General features: G+C 48.7%; 5 protein-coding genes across 5 annotated transcripts; 2 read left to right on the plus strand and 3 right to left on the minus strand.

Annotated features, from left to right (window-relative positions):
* Position 1: 1 nt before the first annotated feature.
* POM33 (Transmembrane nucleoporin) lies at positions 2-1145 on the minus strand (the record flags this gene model as incomplete). The annotated part of the gene is made up of 4 exons (XM_044827014.1): positions 2-546; positions 606-829; positions 982-997; positions 1076-1145. The coding sequence occupies 4 exons, from the start codon at positions 1143-1145 to the stop codon at positions 2-4; spliced, it is 855 nt and encodes a 284-aa protein (XP_044677608.1).
* A 1769-nt stretch (positions 1146-2914) lies between these two features.
* Positions 2915-3427, minus strand: J7337_009417 (uncharacterized protein; the record flags this gene model as incomplete). Its single annotated transcript, XM_044827015.1, has 1 exon — positions 2915-3427. The coding sequence occupies one exon, from the start codon at positions 3425-3427 to the stop codon at positions 2915-2917; it is 513 nt and encodes a 170-aa protein (XP_044677609.1).
* A 2136-nt stretch (positions 3428-5563) lies between these two features.
* On the plus strand, positions 5564-6640 carry J7337_009418 (uncharacterized protein; the record flags this gene model as incomplete). Its single annotated transcript, XM_044827016.1, has 2 exons — positions 5564-5894; positions 5979-6640. The coding sequence occupies 2 exons, from the start codon at positions 5564-5566 to the stop codon at positions 6638-6640; spliced, it is 993 nt and encodes a 330-aa protein (XP_044677610.1).
* Positions 6641-7616: 976 nt separating this feature from the next.
* On the minus strand, positions 7617-8291 carry J7337_009419 (uncharacterized protein; the record flags this gene model as incomplete). The annotated part of the gene is made up of 1 exon (XM_044827017.1): positions 7617-8291. The coding sequence occupies one exon, from the start codon at positions 8289-8291 to the stop codon at positions 7617-7619; it is 675 nt and encodes a 224-aa protein (XP_044677611.1).
* Positions 8292-9973: 1682 nt separating this feature from the next.
* On the plus strand, positions 9974-11407 carry J7337_009420 (uncharacterized protein; the record flags this gene model as incomplete). The annotated part of the gene is made up of 3 exons (XM_044827018.1): positions 9974-10185; positions 10242-10383; positions 10436-11407. The coding sequence occupies 3 exons, from the start codon at positions 9974-9976 to the stop codon at positions 11405-11407; spliced, it is 1326 nt and encodes a 441-aa protein (XP_044677612.1).
* Between the last annotated feature and the right edge of the window lie 678 nt (positions 11408-12085).

The following is a 12085-nucleotide window of genomic DNA, read 5'->3' on the forward strand; positions in this document are numbered from 1 at the left end:
CTTATGAGGTCTTCTTGGCAGGGCCGCTAATGTACTTGCTGACGTCAGTAGCGTCGTGGAACTGCTTGCCGGCCTCCTTGACAGCTCCCCAGACCTGTCGCGCGGCAGGGGGGGTACCCTGAGCACTAACGAGGGAGTCGACACGGGCACCGAGCGAGCGGAAAGAGGTTTGGACATGAGTGCTCTGGCTGTAACGGGCACGGAGGAAAGCAGTGTAGAGAACAATGAGGATCCAAGATCGGCGCTGGAAGAGAATAGCGGAGAGGAGAATACGTCCCCAGAGAGCGATCTCAAGGTACGAGACGATAGCCATGGAAGCATCGTAGTACTCCTTGACGAAAGCGCCAATCTGGTTAGCAAGAGGACTTTGAACAGCTTGGCGGCTAGGAGAAGCGCCATCCGCAGCCTCAGGCGCAGGCTTGGGCGCAAGGACAACGGGGATGAGGTTGGCGCGGGTGTAGGTGGCAACGTGGAAGACCGAGTAGATCGTGTAAGGGATCAAGGCGAGGGGGTACTGGGGAGAGAAAAGCCACACAAGGGCCATGGCTTTTTTAAGGTCAGCAAGGTTGCGCAGATCTGGCAAGATATGCTTCAGAGGCTCTTACCAAGGTACTGGATATTCTCATCAGCAAGGAGAGCCATGGGGGTGGGAGCAGCTCGGGCGCCAGTCTTTGCGCGAGCGCGCATGGTCTTGTAGACGACAATGCCATAGGTGACAGCGGCAGCGATAAAAGCAGTACGGTAGGAGAGCTGGGCCATGCGGGTGTAGTAGTTCATTCGAATCCAGGACAAGAAATATCGGCCCGTTGTAAGGATCAGAGTAAGGTGTCTATAGGCAAGAGAGCTTGTCAGTCACAGATCTGGCTATTTGGTGGTTATGTGAGCTCCAAAGAGGGAGACTGAAGATCCAAAACAGCTATCGTGGCCATTTCGTCGCACCGAGGCAGAGCGGGACAAGGTAAAGTTCATGACAAGACGTACCCGACAAACCAGCCGACTGTGAGAAACACCAAGTTAGCAATGCGATCTCAATACAATGTCTGCGCGCGAGGTCGCATCTCAAGATACCACGTACACTGGAGGGTCTTGGCAAGGGCCAGAAGCCTCTCCTGGAGAGGAAGATTGGGGTTCGGCGGGGGAGCCATTGCGTCTAGAGATAAGAGAGTCGAGAAATGATGCGATCTATTATAATTTCAAGAAGACAGAGCGCGCGCGATGGTTCGTTGAGGACGAGCTGATGCTGTTATTGAGAGTCGAAGATGCTGCTGCTGATGAATGACGATGTCGTAAGGAAGAGAGAAGACAAGTAAGTTGTGGGCTTTGGCTTTTGGAAGTGGGTAAGAATCAAGGCAGGGGAGAAGAGTGATGGAATGGACTGTGGCAGTGACGGAGCCCGCCCCCGCTTTGGCTTTGGATTTGAGGTGCCCCAAGCTCCAGAGCCCAGGACAGGTTTCAGCGATCGGTTTCCAGCGCGGTTCAGCAGCTGAGGCGCTAAAACGGCTGCCTATCTTTTTGAGAGGGGGAGAAATGACCAGGGGGCTGGGCGCTATCTCAGACCCGACGGGAGGGAGCTCGAGGTGGGGGGGAGGACAAAGAGGCTGGTAAGGGAGTTTGTCTGAAACTGTGAAAATGAGAAAATTAATATTAAATGTGGTTTCGTAGAGGTCGCACTGAGTGTTGAGGCTGTGTTTGATTGTTTTGTCCTTTGATGTATCCATTGGTTGTACACGACACCAACTGAAACGCTTGTCCATGCTTATCTAGAGGTGGTGATGGCTTCGATGACGACAATTAACTTGCTCGAAAGTACGTGAAGGCGCCACTAGTCGGAGAGCTTTCCTGAAATGCAACCCGTCACAATATCATTGTTCTACCTACGAACTCGTTCTGTATCATGAGCTACCTCTAGTCTTTTTTGCGTCGATTTCATCTGAGGTACGAAGCCATGTCTAATCAATTCTCATCGTCATTCGAACAAAGAGCTTCAATAAGCTGACCTTTCGAGCTTTGACTTTCGTCATCGCCTGATGCCAGCTTTTACCAAGGCCTAGGCCCCTGCATAGCTGAACTGCGCGAACTTCGTCTCAGCCAATGAGAACTGGAAATTTCCAATGGGTGGAACTTGAATCGGCTTGTGAGCGGCTAAAATCTCCTTTATGGACTTCACGACGACACTGTTTAGATATCTGAGAACTCAGTAGGGTAAAGAAATGATTTCGAAAGACATGTGAGTCTTGTTGAAATATTTTGGTCTTCTGAGAATGTGACGCGGCTTTACTGTGGATATTCACCTGTTTCCATGTTATATTTCGAGGATTTATAAAGAGATTAAACCTGAGATACCTGCCTTCCAAGATATAGAGGTACCTTCCGTTTTGGCCTAACAGTATCTTCTAGAGGTTATAAGCCTGGTATATTTAATATAATGCGTTTCTGCTGCCTCCCTATTGCTCTCAGGTTCGATTCCCTGTAATTTAATAAAATCCGCTGTAATAAGCCTCTTAAGACTAAGCTGGTATATTAGATAAGCTAGGCTTAAGGGGGAGTGTAAAGAGGTCAAACCTGAAATACCTGCCTTCTAAGATGTAGAGGTACCTTCCGTTTTGGCCTAACGGTATCTTCTAGAGGATTAAGGAGTTACCCTGCACCATTTCTTGATGCTTTGCGGCATAGCGACAGCACACTCGGATCTGACAACTTTTTCTCAATAAACTCAAAATGAATTATTCTTCGCTAGAGTTTGCTGTCAAGCATCAAAATCCCCAAGTCCAAACTGCGCGGGTCCCTTTCGCTTCTTCGTAGACACAAGCCATGCCCAAACAATCTGAGGCCAGCCATTCATTGCTTATCACTTTGAGAGTCAGCTAACAGCAACAACAAGTCGAAAGCATCACGAACCTTTCCTCAGCACAGCCTAATCTTCTGCAGAAGTGTTTCCAGCACCAGAAACAGACTTGGCTCTCTTAGCTTCTTGTTGCTCGAGAAGGGTTTCCTTCCTCTTTGTAGCTTCTTGTTGCGAGTCAAGAGCACCATTGACACTCCAGTAAAGACGATGCACAGCTTCATAAGAATGACTGTCCTTGAACACAGCGAATGAGCAGAGGAAGATATGGGCGTTGAGTAGTATGAGGCTCTTTGAACCCCGAATGTCATTTATGAGACTACTATTCTCTTTGATGGCCTCGACTCGAGCGCACAAGGTTGCTTCGACTATGGCTCTGACGTGCTCGGGATCAATTTGTCTTCCCCAAGACTTCCCGAGACTGCTGGCAATGTGCTTGTAGTATTGCACCAACTTTTCCTGACATGCGCAGGGTGGTGCGAAGATATCGTATTCGTGTATAGGGCAAATGGAGAGCCTGTGGAAGTGGTTGTCGCATTCGGTCAAGAACTTGCAGATGATGCCTTCTACCTCCGCTTTGGTCATTTTTGATCGGTCGTCTGAGCCACCAAAGACTGCTGCACAGATTCGTGGTGACAAGACTGGCGTGGTTATCGGGAATTTCAGCCCGGGAGTTTTGGTGAGAAGCCCATAGGACATCCCGAGTTTGGGATCTGACATTGTGAAATATTCAGAGTGTAGAGTTGAAGTGACCAGGTGTATCGTGGTGGACTCTACTGAGTCTCCCTGCCCTGATATACTAACGGCTCAGCCAAGGTGTCGTAATACAGATTTCGAGAAAGAGGGGAATAATCAGAGACATGAAAGTTAAGTTCAAAACACCTATTGACAGCCTGTGAATCTGTTGCGAGTGACAAGTTATATGTGCAGAAACAACGTTTAGGGAGGCCTCATCTCGAACCATAAAAGTTTCGCGGCCAATAACTTTGTTTGCAGATGTTTCGTCCTTGGGAAGGCATGCTTGTTGGTATTGAGAACGAGTGACGAAGGAAGCTGTGAAGGAAGCTGATTGAGAGCAAGCGTGACCATCAAACGCAATATGGGGAACTTGAAGATGCGCTCACGATGTTTACAATGGAAAGTTACCATGCTTGAGGGGTACCTGATTCGCCTGATTCACGTGAGTTATTCCCTCAAACAATCTCGGGATAAAACAGAGTATAATGTCACTTCAGCACTGCACATAAACTTCGAGGTTTCAACTCAAGTATAATAGCTGGTTAGATATTGACATGGACCAATCAACTCAAAGATGCTATGGTTTACCACCCAATCATGATGGACTAAGCAAAGCTTTTTAAACATAGATTGGCCGCCTCGATGATTGCCCTATTCAATAGCATTCTGACGCAAGATCACTTCAACAACGACAGTTTACGGCCTGGCACCCGCATCTGATACAAGAGACAGCCAAGAACCTAAGCTGCACACCCAGATAACTTTAACGAATACAGAATCGCCTTGATGATGTAGCTACAGCAAACTGCTGTCACATACGACCATAGCTCTCGGAGAATACGGGATCCCGTCTGCTCTCCCATCGTCAAGCCGAGAAGCGGTGAATTAGTACTCAGGTCGGTGACGACTGGGGAATCCTCACTGTTGTATGTTGCTGTTTTGCTGGTGAAACCTTTTTTGCTATATATGGTTTTGAATTGATGCCTGTTGGAGGCTCTCAGTACTGCTGCCTGGCGGCCCTGGGTATGGAAGTATAACACCAATGAAGCGCCTGGGGGAACAAGCCACATTGACATGTAAGATAGGGACGTGTAGAATTGTAAAGAATTGATTACAATCTCTGACTCTGGGTAGTATGTCCGTGATAGCTCTCAAAGTCAATGGATTGAGGGAGGTTGTGATAGTGGCCAATCAGAGGAGAATGGTGTTGATCACTGTTTGGCCATAAGCCTTATACGTAATGGCCCATTTAGATCTGCTGGAGCATGAAACCATGTAACTCGAGATATAAGAAACATTTTAATACTTGATGTCAATTGCGGGTTAAAATACCACGGAGCATGAGTTCCGACACCCTCGCCGATCAAAGGATTCCCCCATGCGCAAGAGTTGCATCACAAAAAGGATGGACAATCCAAGATGCCCATTAGCCACGCATGTCAGCTTCACACCCTATCAAGCGGGCATGACAGGGAATAATTCAGGTACCGCTCACAGCCACAGCCACAGCACACCTGTCACGACGACTTTTTGCCTCTTCAAACTCTGTTTCAAACCTATTCTAAAAACTGGACCCCTTGGGAGATGATGCATCTCGGACGTCAATTGCTTCCACGCCAAGGAGATAAGCTGGTAACATGATCAGACAAGCAATTGAGATGAAACGATCCGACAGGCGGACATGAAGCTCCGGTAAGACAAGAGATTCTATGGATCCCTGCCCCAATATGCTAGATGGCATTCTCGTGGCTCAGAAGCTCCGTGTCGTCGTGTGCTGGGAGGTTTTGGTGCGACGAGTCGGGTAATGCTTACGTCGCTGAGACGTCAGATTCAGCAAAAGAAATGTTCAGTGTTGGTAACACGACGTGAGACAAAAGATATAAATATTGAGATGAATGAGTACAAAATTTCACGATGTCGGTCAATTCTTGATGTCTTTGTCAATTGATCTCTATTTTACACAACTTCAACAGCTTTCTCAACATGTCTGCTTCAATACTCAAGCGAGCGACTTGCTCAATCGCTAGCAAGACATACTCTCATGGACGGATAGCTGCTCTTCGGAAAACACCTTTCGCCTCTAAGCCAATTTGTCAACGATCAATGCACACCACAGAAAATGACAGTGCAAAACCAATGAATCCAGACCCCAGAGAGAATCCTGCTCATGAACTCACTTTAGCACGAGGGACAAATGTCGGTCGCAAGCGTTTCTCAGATTTTGAGCTCGCTGGAAAGGTCTTTATCGTCACAGGCGGTGCTCAAGGTCTTGGATTGACCTTAGCTGAGAGTCTTGTCGAAGCTGGCGGAAAAGGTACGTCAACCACTCGATTGACCTGAACAACAACTAACTCAAGTACCGTGTATTGCCTGGATCGTGCTGATCAGCCTGACCAAGGATGGCATGAAGCTCAAGCACGCGTCGTCCCAGAATGGGGCGGATCTCTACACTACTGCAAACAAGACGTATCAGACGCCGAAGGTCTCGATAGACTCATCACCGCCATCGCAGATGAGAATCAAGGTCTCGACGGCGCGATAGCCGCTGCAGGCGTCCAGCATATTTCACCCACCGTGGAATATAATGCAGATGAAGTAGAACAAATGCTCTCCATCAACTACACGGGCGTTTTCATGACGGCCAAATCAGCCGCCAAGCAAATGATGAAGTACAAGAAACGCGGAAGCATCTGTCTCATCGCCAGTATTTCCGGCCTCAAAGCGAACCGCGGTCTTGTTTCGCCCGTTTATAACTCCAGCAAAGCAGCTGTTATCCAACTTGCGCGCAATCTTGCTATGGAATGGAGTCCTATTCAGAAAGACGGCACTGGAGGGATTCGCGTCAATTGTATTAGCCCTGGACATATCATGACGCCCATGGTGCAGAGCAACTTTGAGGAGGTGCCTGGCATGCGGGAGGAGTGGGAGAGGGAGATCATCATGGGGAGATTGGCGGAGACGCAGGAGTTTAAGGGTGCGGCGTTGTTCTTGTTGAGCAATGCTAGTAGTTACATGACGGGGAATAACCTTGTGATTGATGGAGGACATACGTCGTGGTAATAATGGATGGGTTGGTATTGGTAAGGAGATTCGATGACTAGAGAGGAGAATCGATGATAGATTAATAGCAAGCCAAGCCATTTGTTTTACAATGCGACTTTTATCCCTTCATGTCGTCGCATCCACTCCAAGATGGTAGATGAAGCCACAAACATAGAATGACACAAATACATCCAATTGTCAGATCCTATGTATTTCTAGAAAGAATAGAGTTCTGGTAAAGCCCTGAAAAATTTCGCTGCAGCTATTGTCCGACCATCTGGACCAAACACACTCCTTAGACCATGGGTTCCTACTGTCCCATCCATAACGAACGCCCTTATAACATGTTTGAAACTTCCATATGCCAAATACAAGCCACAGAATGACCCGAAAAAGCACCAGATGACACAAAGTTCCGCGGTCTCCCTGTCTTTCAATTTCATATCCATAACTTGCCGGTCGCGACGGCTCTTCACCGTCATCAGAAATCAGGACCCTCTGGACTATAGAAGAACCCAAAACCCCGAGCCATAGCTACTCAAATCACCCCCATACAGCACTGAACTGCCTTCACAGTGCTCTAGTATGGTTTCGATCGGATCGAGCTACCTCCAGACTTGGATCTGGGACGACAAAGCTTGTTTTTCAGGGGCGCCGTCTCGCTCTCCTCAACCAAAACATCAAGACCGGCCTTTATGCACTCCAAGCGTTCATCCCGCCCCCAATCGATGATATTCCGGACGAACCTCCGAAACTCGAGGAACTCTTCAGGTCGCTGGAGAATAAAGGTCTTAATCTTTTGCATATATATGAAGTCCCCATCCTTCCAAGAGGCATGCAAGCGAGCTTCAGTTCCATTCATGGCAACACTAAAGCTCATGCTCTCAAGCGGTTTTCTGGGTCCGAAATTCGTACACTTCTTAAGCCGCTCTTTCAATCTCTCGTTGATGTGGATGCAGGCCGTGGACGCTCCCAGGCATTGGTTCGTCGCCACCTAGAGACTACCTTTGCTGGATGGTCCATCGCCTTTGATTTCGACTGTAAAGAAGGGAAATGTAAGGCCCTCGCTGTTCACAAACGCAAAGTTACCACATGTTGCGATCTGCATTTGCTGGTCGTGCTCGAAGGCAGAGAAGCGATACCCGTATAGGAGATCGGGAACAGGAACACTGATTCTCGCGTAGGGATTGGTGATGGGGATAACTGCCCTGCCTACAAAGACACGATCGCTGCGCTGGATTTTGTCTGTGCTGGAACTCGGGGGGATGATGCTGTTTCGAACGAATTCTTCAACCTTTGGTTCACTGGTACCGGCTTCCATGGCGTAGAGATCATCGTTATCCTGGGGGATAGGCTCAGGGGATGATCGACCTTGCTTGAGGGATTCGACAAGGGCAGAGATACGAGGCGGGAGTTCATTTCGAGAGTCGAGTAAGAGGATGTTGTTGAGGGCAAGGTTGCAATCCCGGTAGAGGGCACTCTCTACGAGAGGCCCGTGGGATCGATTAGGTGTGCCAGTGCCAGATGGGTAAATGGTCGGTGTCGGGTCAATAGATGGACTACCTTCTTGAGGAGTGAACCCGGGAGTCGAGCGCTTAAGGGATGATTTAGGAGAAAACGCCAGGTCAAAGGAGACGGCTTTCCCGGTGACGTTCTTTCTACCTACCATAATTGCTGGAGCAGAATGAGATCTTTCTGGTATGGGTTCCAAGTCTCTGTCTAGAATGGAGCAATCTGAGTGTGATATCTTGCATAGATCTTGAGGATAAATATCTTCGAGCCAGTTACCGATTTTTCTCAAGCATGAAGGACTAGGTAGCGTCTCCTTTATATACTCCAGTAGAGCAGCGGATGGACGACTACTCCGAATAGGAGCTGGTTGAAACATGACCTATTAAGACACAGTCAGCGTATGTTGAAGCGATAGCTATCATGGTGTTTTGTCGATGATGAGGTCTTGTACGACTTGACGGGATTCTCACATGGTCGTTGAAGTTCTGATGTGCAATTTCATAGCATGCTTTCTTCAACTGCAGGGCCTCTGATGGGGATATCGAGGGAGATCTGCTGGCGGCGCGCTTCCTGGGGTTGTCTGGCGTGGCCTGAATAGGCGCTGATTCTAGCGAGCCGTCCATAGTGAGAGCTGAAATTGAGGGAAATGCGGGGGTATAGAGATTAGAGGCAGAGGGCCCTTATTATATGGTTCTGAGAGTGCTACCGTGAGTGAAGAGGAATGTTCGGGTCAAGTTTGGTCAGTCTGATGAGAGTGGCTCTTTGGGCCGTGACAGGACAGGCTATGCTCGGAGGAAACGATGAAGCAACGTTAAGATATGCATTTTGGCCACTATAAGAAGGATCTGTAGCATTAGCAGTGATTCAGAGAGAAACTGGTAGTGTACTTGTATCAGAATGGGGGTTGATGCTTTCAGACTACGAAGTTGTCGGTGATAAAGTATAGAGCCACTACACGTTATACAAAACTAATTTCATAGAGTGCTACCTAACGCCTCTGAATCAACGTCCTAAAAACCACACGATAAAACCGTTGATGTAAAAGCCACATGAGATTCTCAACACTCCGTGAAACATGTGAAGAGCAACACCAGGCACCGTCCTACCAGCATCAGCATCAAAGTGCAGATTTGTTTCAGCCCTGTAAACAACGTCAATCCCTGCGGTAGATCCCCCAGATAAAAGGTCCGAATGGTGTTGGATACGAGTGAATTTCGAGCGTTGAGAATAAACACGCGTTGCATGAGCCTCGGCCGGCCCGTACCGCACTTTGACGCCCGCAACGTGAATTGTTTTAGCGACGTTTTGCTGGCTCCACTAATTCGAAGTCATGATGCCTCAATTTCAATTTTGTTGTTTTTGTCATGATCGAGTTATGAAGATGCTCGGCTGGGAACATGATGGGACTATACGCTGTTCCAATATCACTCGCGGAGACCTCATCGCCTATCTCTTCCAGTCTACCATACACCCTTTAAGATGATACTAACAATATATGAAAGACTACTCTTCTCTCACAATATCCGCCAACTATTCTCGGCCGACATGTCCGGCTTTCGGATCATCAGGTCCATTACAACTGTAATCTCCACCTACAGCCCTAAAAATTCGCAAATCGTCCCCCCAGTCTCCGCTGTCAGATCCAATCTAACTCCACTGTCGTCATTGTCAGCGACTCCGGCGCTTCCGTCACATTTTCCCCTTCATGCAGTCTCTTTTTTTCCACCCTTCCCTCCCTTCCCTTCCATTCACTTCCCCTCAAAAACAAACCACCCACAAACCAGAAATCAATCCCCGGAGTTATCATATCATACCCTCCTCCGATCTCGCTTGTCCCCCATGGCCTCCTCTACTCTCGAAGCTACCGGCGCTCCAGCCACGCGCATCACCTCTACTGCCTCCACCATTGCGGACTATGCTTATCCCTATGGCCATCTGGGACACTTGACGCAGAAGCAGGAGGAGGCTTTTGTCCAGTTTAAGAAGGTCCTTGAGGAGAGGGGTCTTTTGAAAGTTGGACCTCCGCCTTCTCATGATGATCCTTTGATCTTGTAGGTATTTGGCTGGTGCGATTGATAAGCAGGGTTCTAACGGCTTTTCTTCACAGGCGATACTTGCGCGCGCGAAGATGGAATGTCGAGGATGCGTATACTCAATTCAAAGAGACAGAAGATTGGCGCAAGGCAAACGATTTGGACGTCTTATACGACACCATTGATCTAAGCGCCTACGATTTCAGCCGTCGCCTCGTATGTCTCCCGGAATTCTCGGGAATGTTAAGCGCTGACTCTGTATCTGCAGTACCCCCAATGGACCGGCCGACGCGACCGTCGCGGAATCCCCCTCTACGTTTTTGAAGTCAAGACCCTCGACTCCAAGACCGTCCACGAGTATGAAAAGGTCGGCGCATCGAGTACCTTTTCCAAAGCCAAGTCCGACGGCAAGACGCCAAACGGTCTGTTGCGCTTATTCGCCTTGTATGAGAACTTGACGCGCTTCAACATGCCGTTCTGCACACAACTCCTCGACCGCGAGCATCCCGAGGTTCCTATCACATTGAGCACAAACATTGTTGATATTTCGGGCGTCGGGCTGAAGCAGTTCTGGAATCTTAAGCAGCATATGCAGGCTGCTTCACAACTGGCCACGGCGCATTACCCCGAGACGCTGGATCGCATATTCGTGATTGGCGCGCCGGCGTTTTTCAGCACTGTTTGGGGTTGGATCAAGCGCTGGTTCGATCCTATCACTGTGTCCAAGATTTTCATCCTCGGTCATCACGAGGTGAAGAGTGTTCTGGAGCAGTACATTGAACCCCGAAACATTCCTAAGAAATATGGCGGCGAACTTGATTACAAGTTTGGAGAACTCGGTAACCCTGATCCTAACTGGGAGGGTGTCGTTGAGTTTGAGAATGGACACAAGACGTTCCCCAGCGGACCGTTATTGTGGGAGGAGGACTCGAACGGAAGACTAGTCTGTATGGCTAAGGGCTCCAAGGACGGCCAACCTCGAAACGAGAGAATCTGCACAATTCCCAAGACCTTTGGCCTCGCGCCCGTGGTGGAAATCTCCAGCGGCGAAACAGTTGTTGAAACACCAGCGGAAACCACCGACGCAGCTGCCCTCAACGGAAACGGCCACCCCGTATCTCCCCAAGGAACACATGACGATGGTGTTCAGACCGACGATGCGCTCTTGAGCGGCGACGTGAACGAGAAGTTGAAACTGCAAGACGACAAGCCTGTCGCGGCACAGACGACTACTGTGTGATGGAAGCATTATATCCTAGAGATGGCGAAGACTGGCATACCCTGGAAGCAAGTTTTGGATAAGATGGTTTGAAGTAAGAGATGGACTGGCTGTATCTGTTGAAGTACACGGAGCATATCCCTTTCTGTTTGGCGTATCATGTTTAGAACCTCCCGTTGAAGCGGTGATATGGTTGTGAATATATAATCGTGATTCCCTGTTAATATTGAACAATTGACATTTTTATTCTATTTCCTGAATACTGGTCCTCTATGTCCTGTGCTTCTATTAAAGTCCAACTTGCCGTTTAGAGCTTTGACGTCACTCCATCTCTGGAACCTCTGGTCTCGTAATATATCCCCTTCTATTCCTCCACTGCGCAACCCCCCTCTCAAGCTCCCCCCACGAAACCCCATCTCTAACAAGACACATCGTCACCCCCAAACTCTCCGTATCTCTATTCCTCGGCTCATCATCAAAGAACAGCATATCCTCATACTTGATCCCCGTCCTCTTCTGCAGACTCTCAAAATGCTTAATCTTACACCCCGGATAAATCTCCAGCAACCCCTCAAACACATCCAGCGCTTTCTTTGGCTTTCCACCCTCTGAGCCGGTGATATGCAACATCTTTAACAAATCGCGCGCAAGGCTCGGTGCAGAAGTCCGCGATGCCACGCCGATTTTTATACCGGCGCG

Source organism: Fusarium musae, chromosome 7, assembly GCF_019915245.1.
Source record: "Fusarium musae strain F31 chromosome 7, whole genome shotgun sequence".
NCBI classification, from domain to species: domain Eukaryota; kingdom Fungi; phylum Ascomycota; class Sordariomycetes; order Hypocreales; family Nectriaceae; genus Fusarium; species Fusarium musae.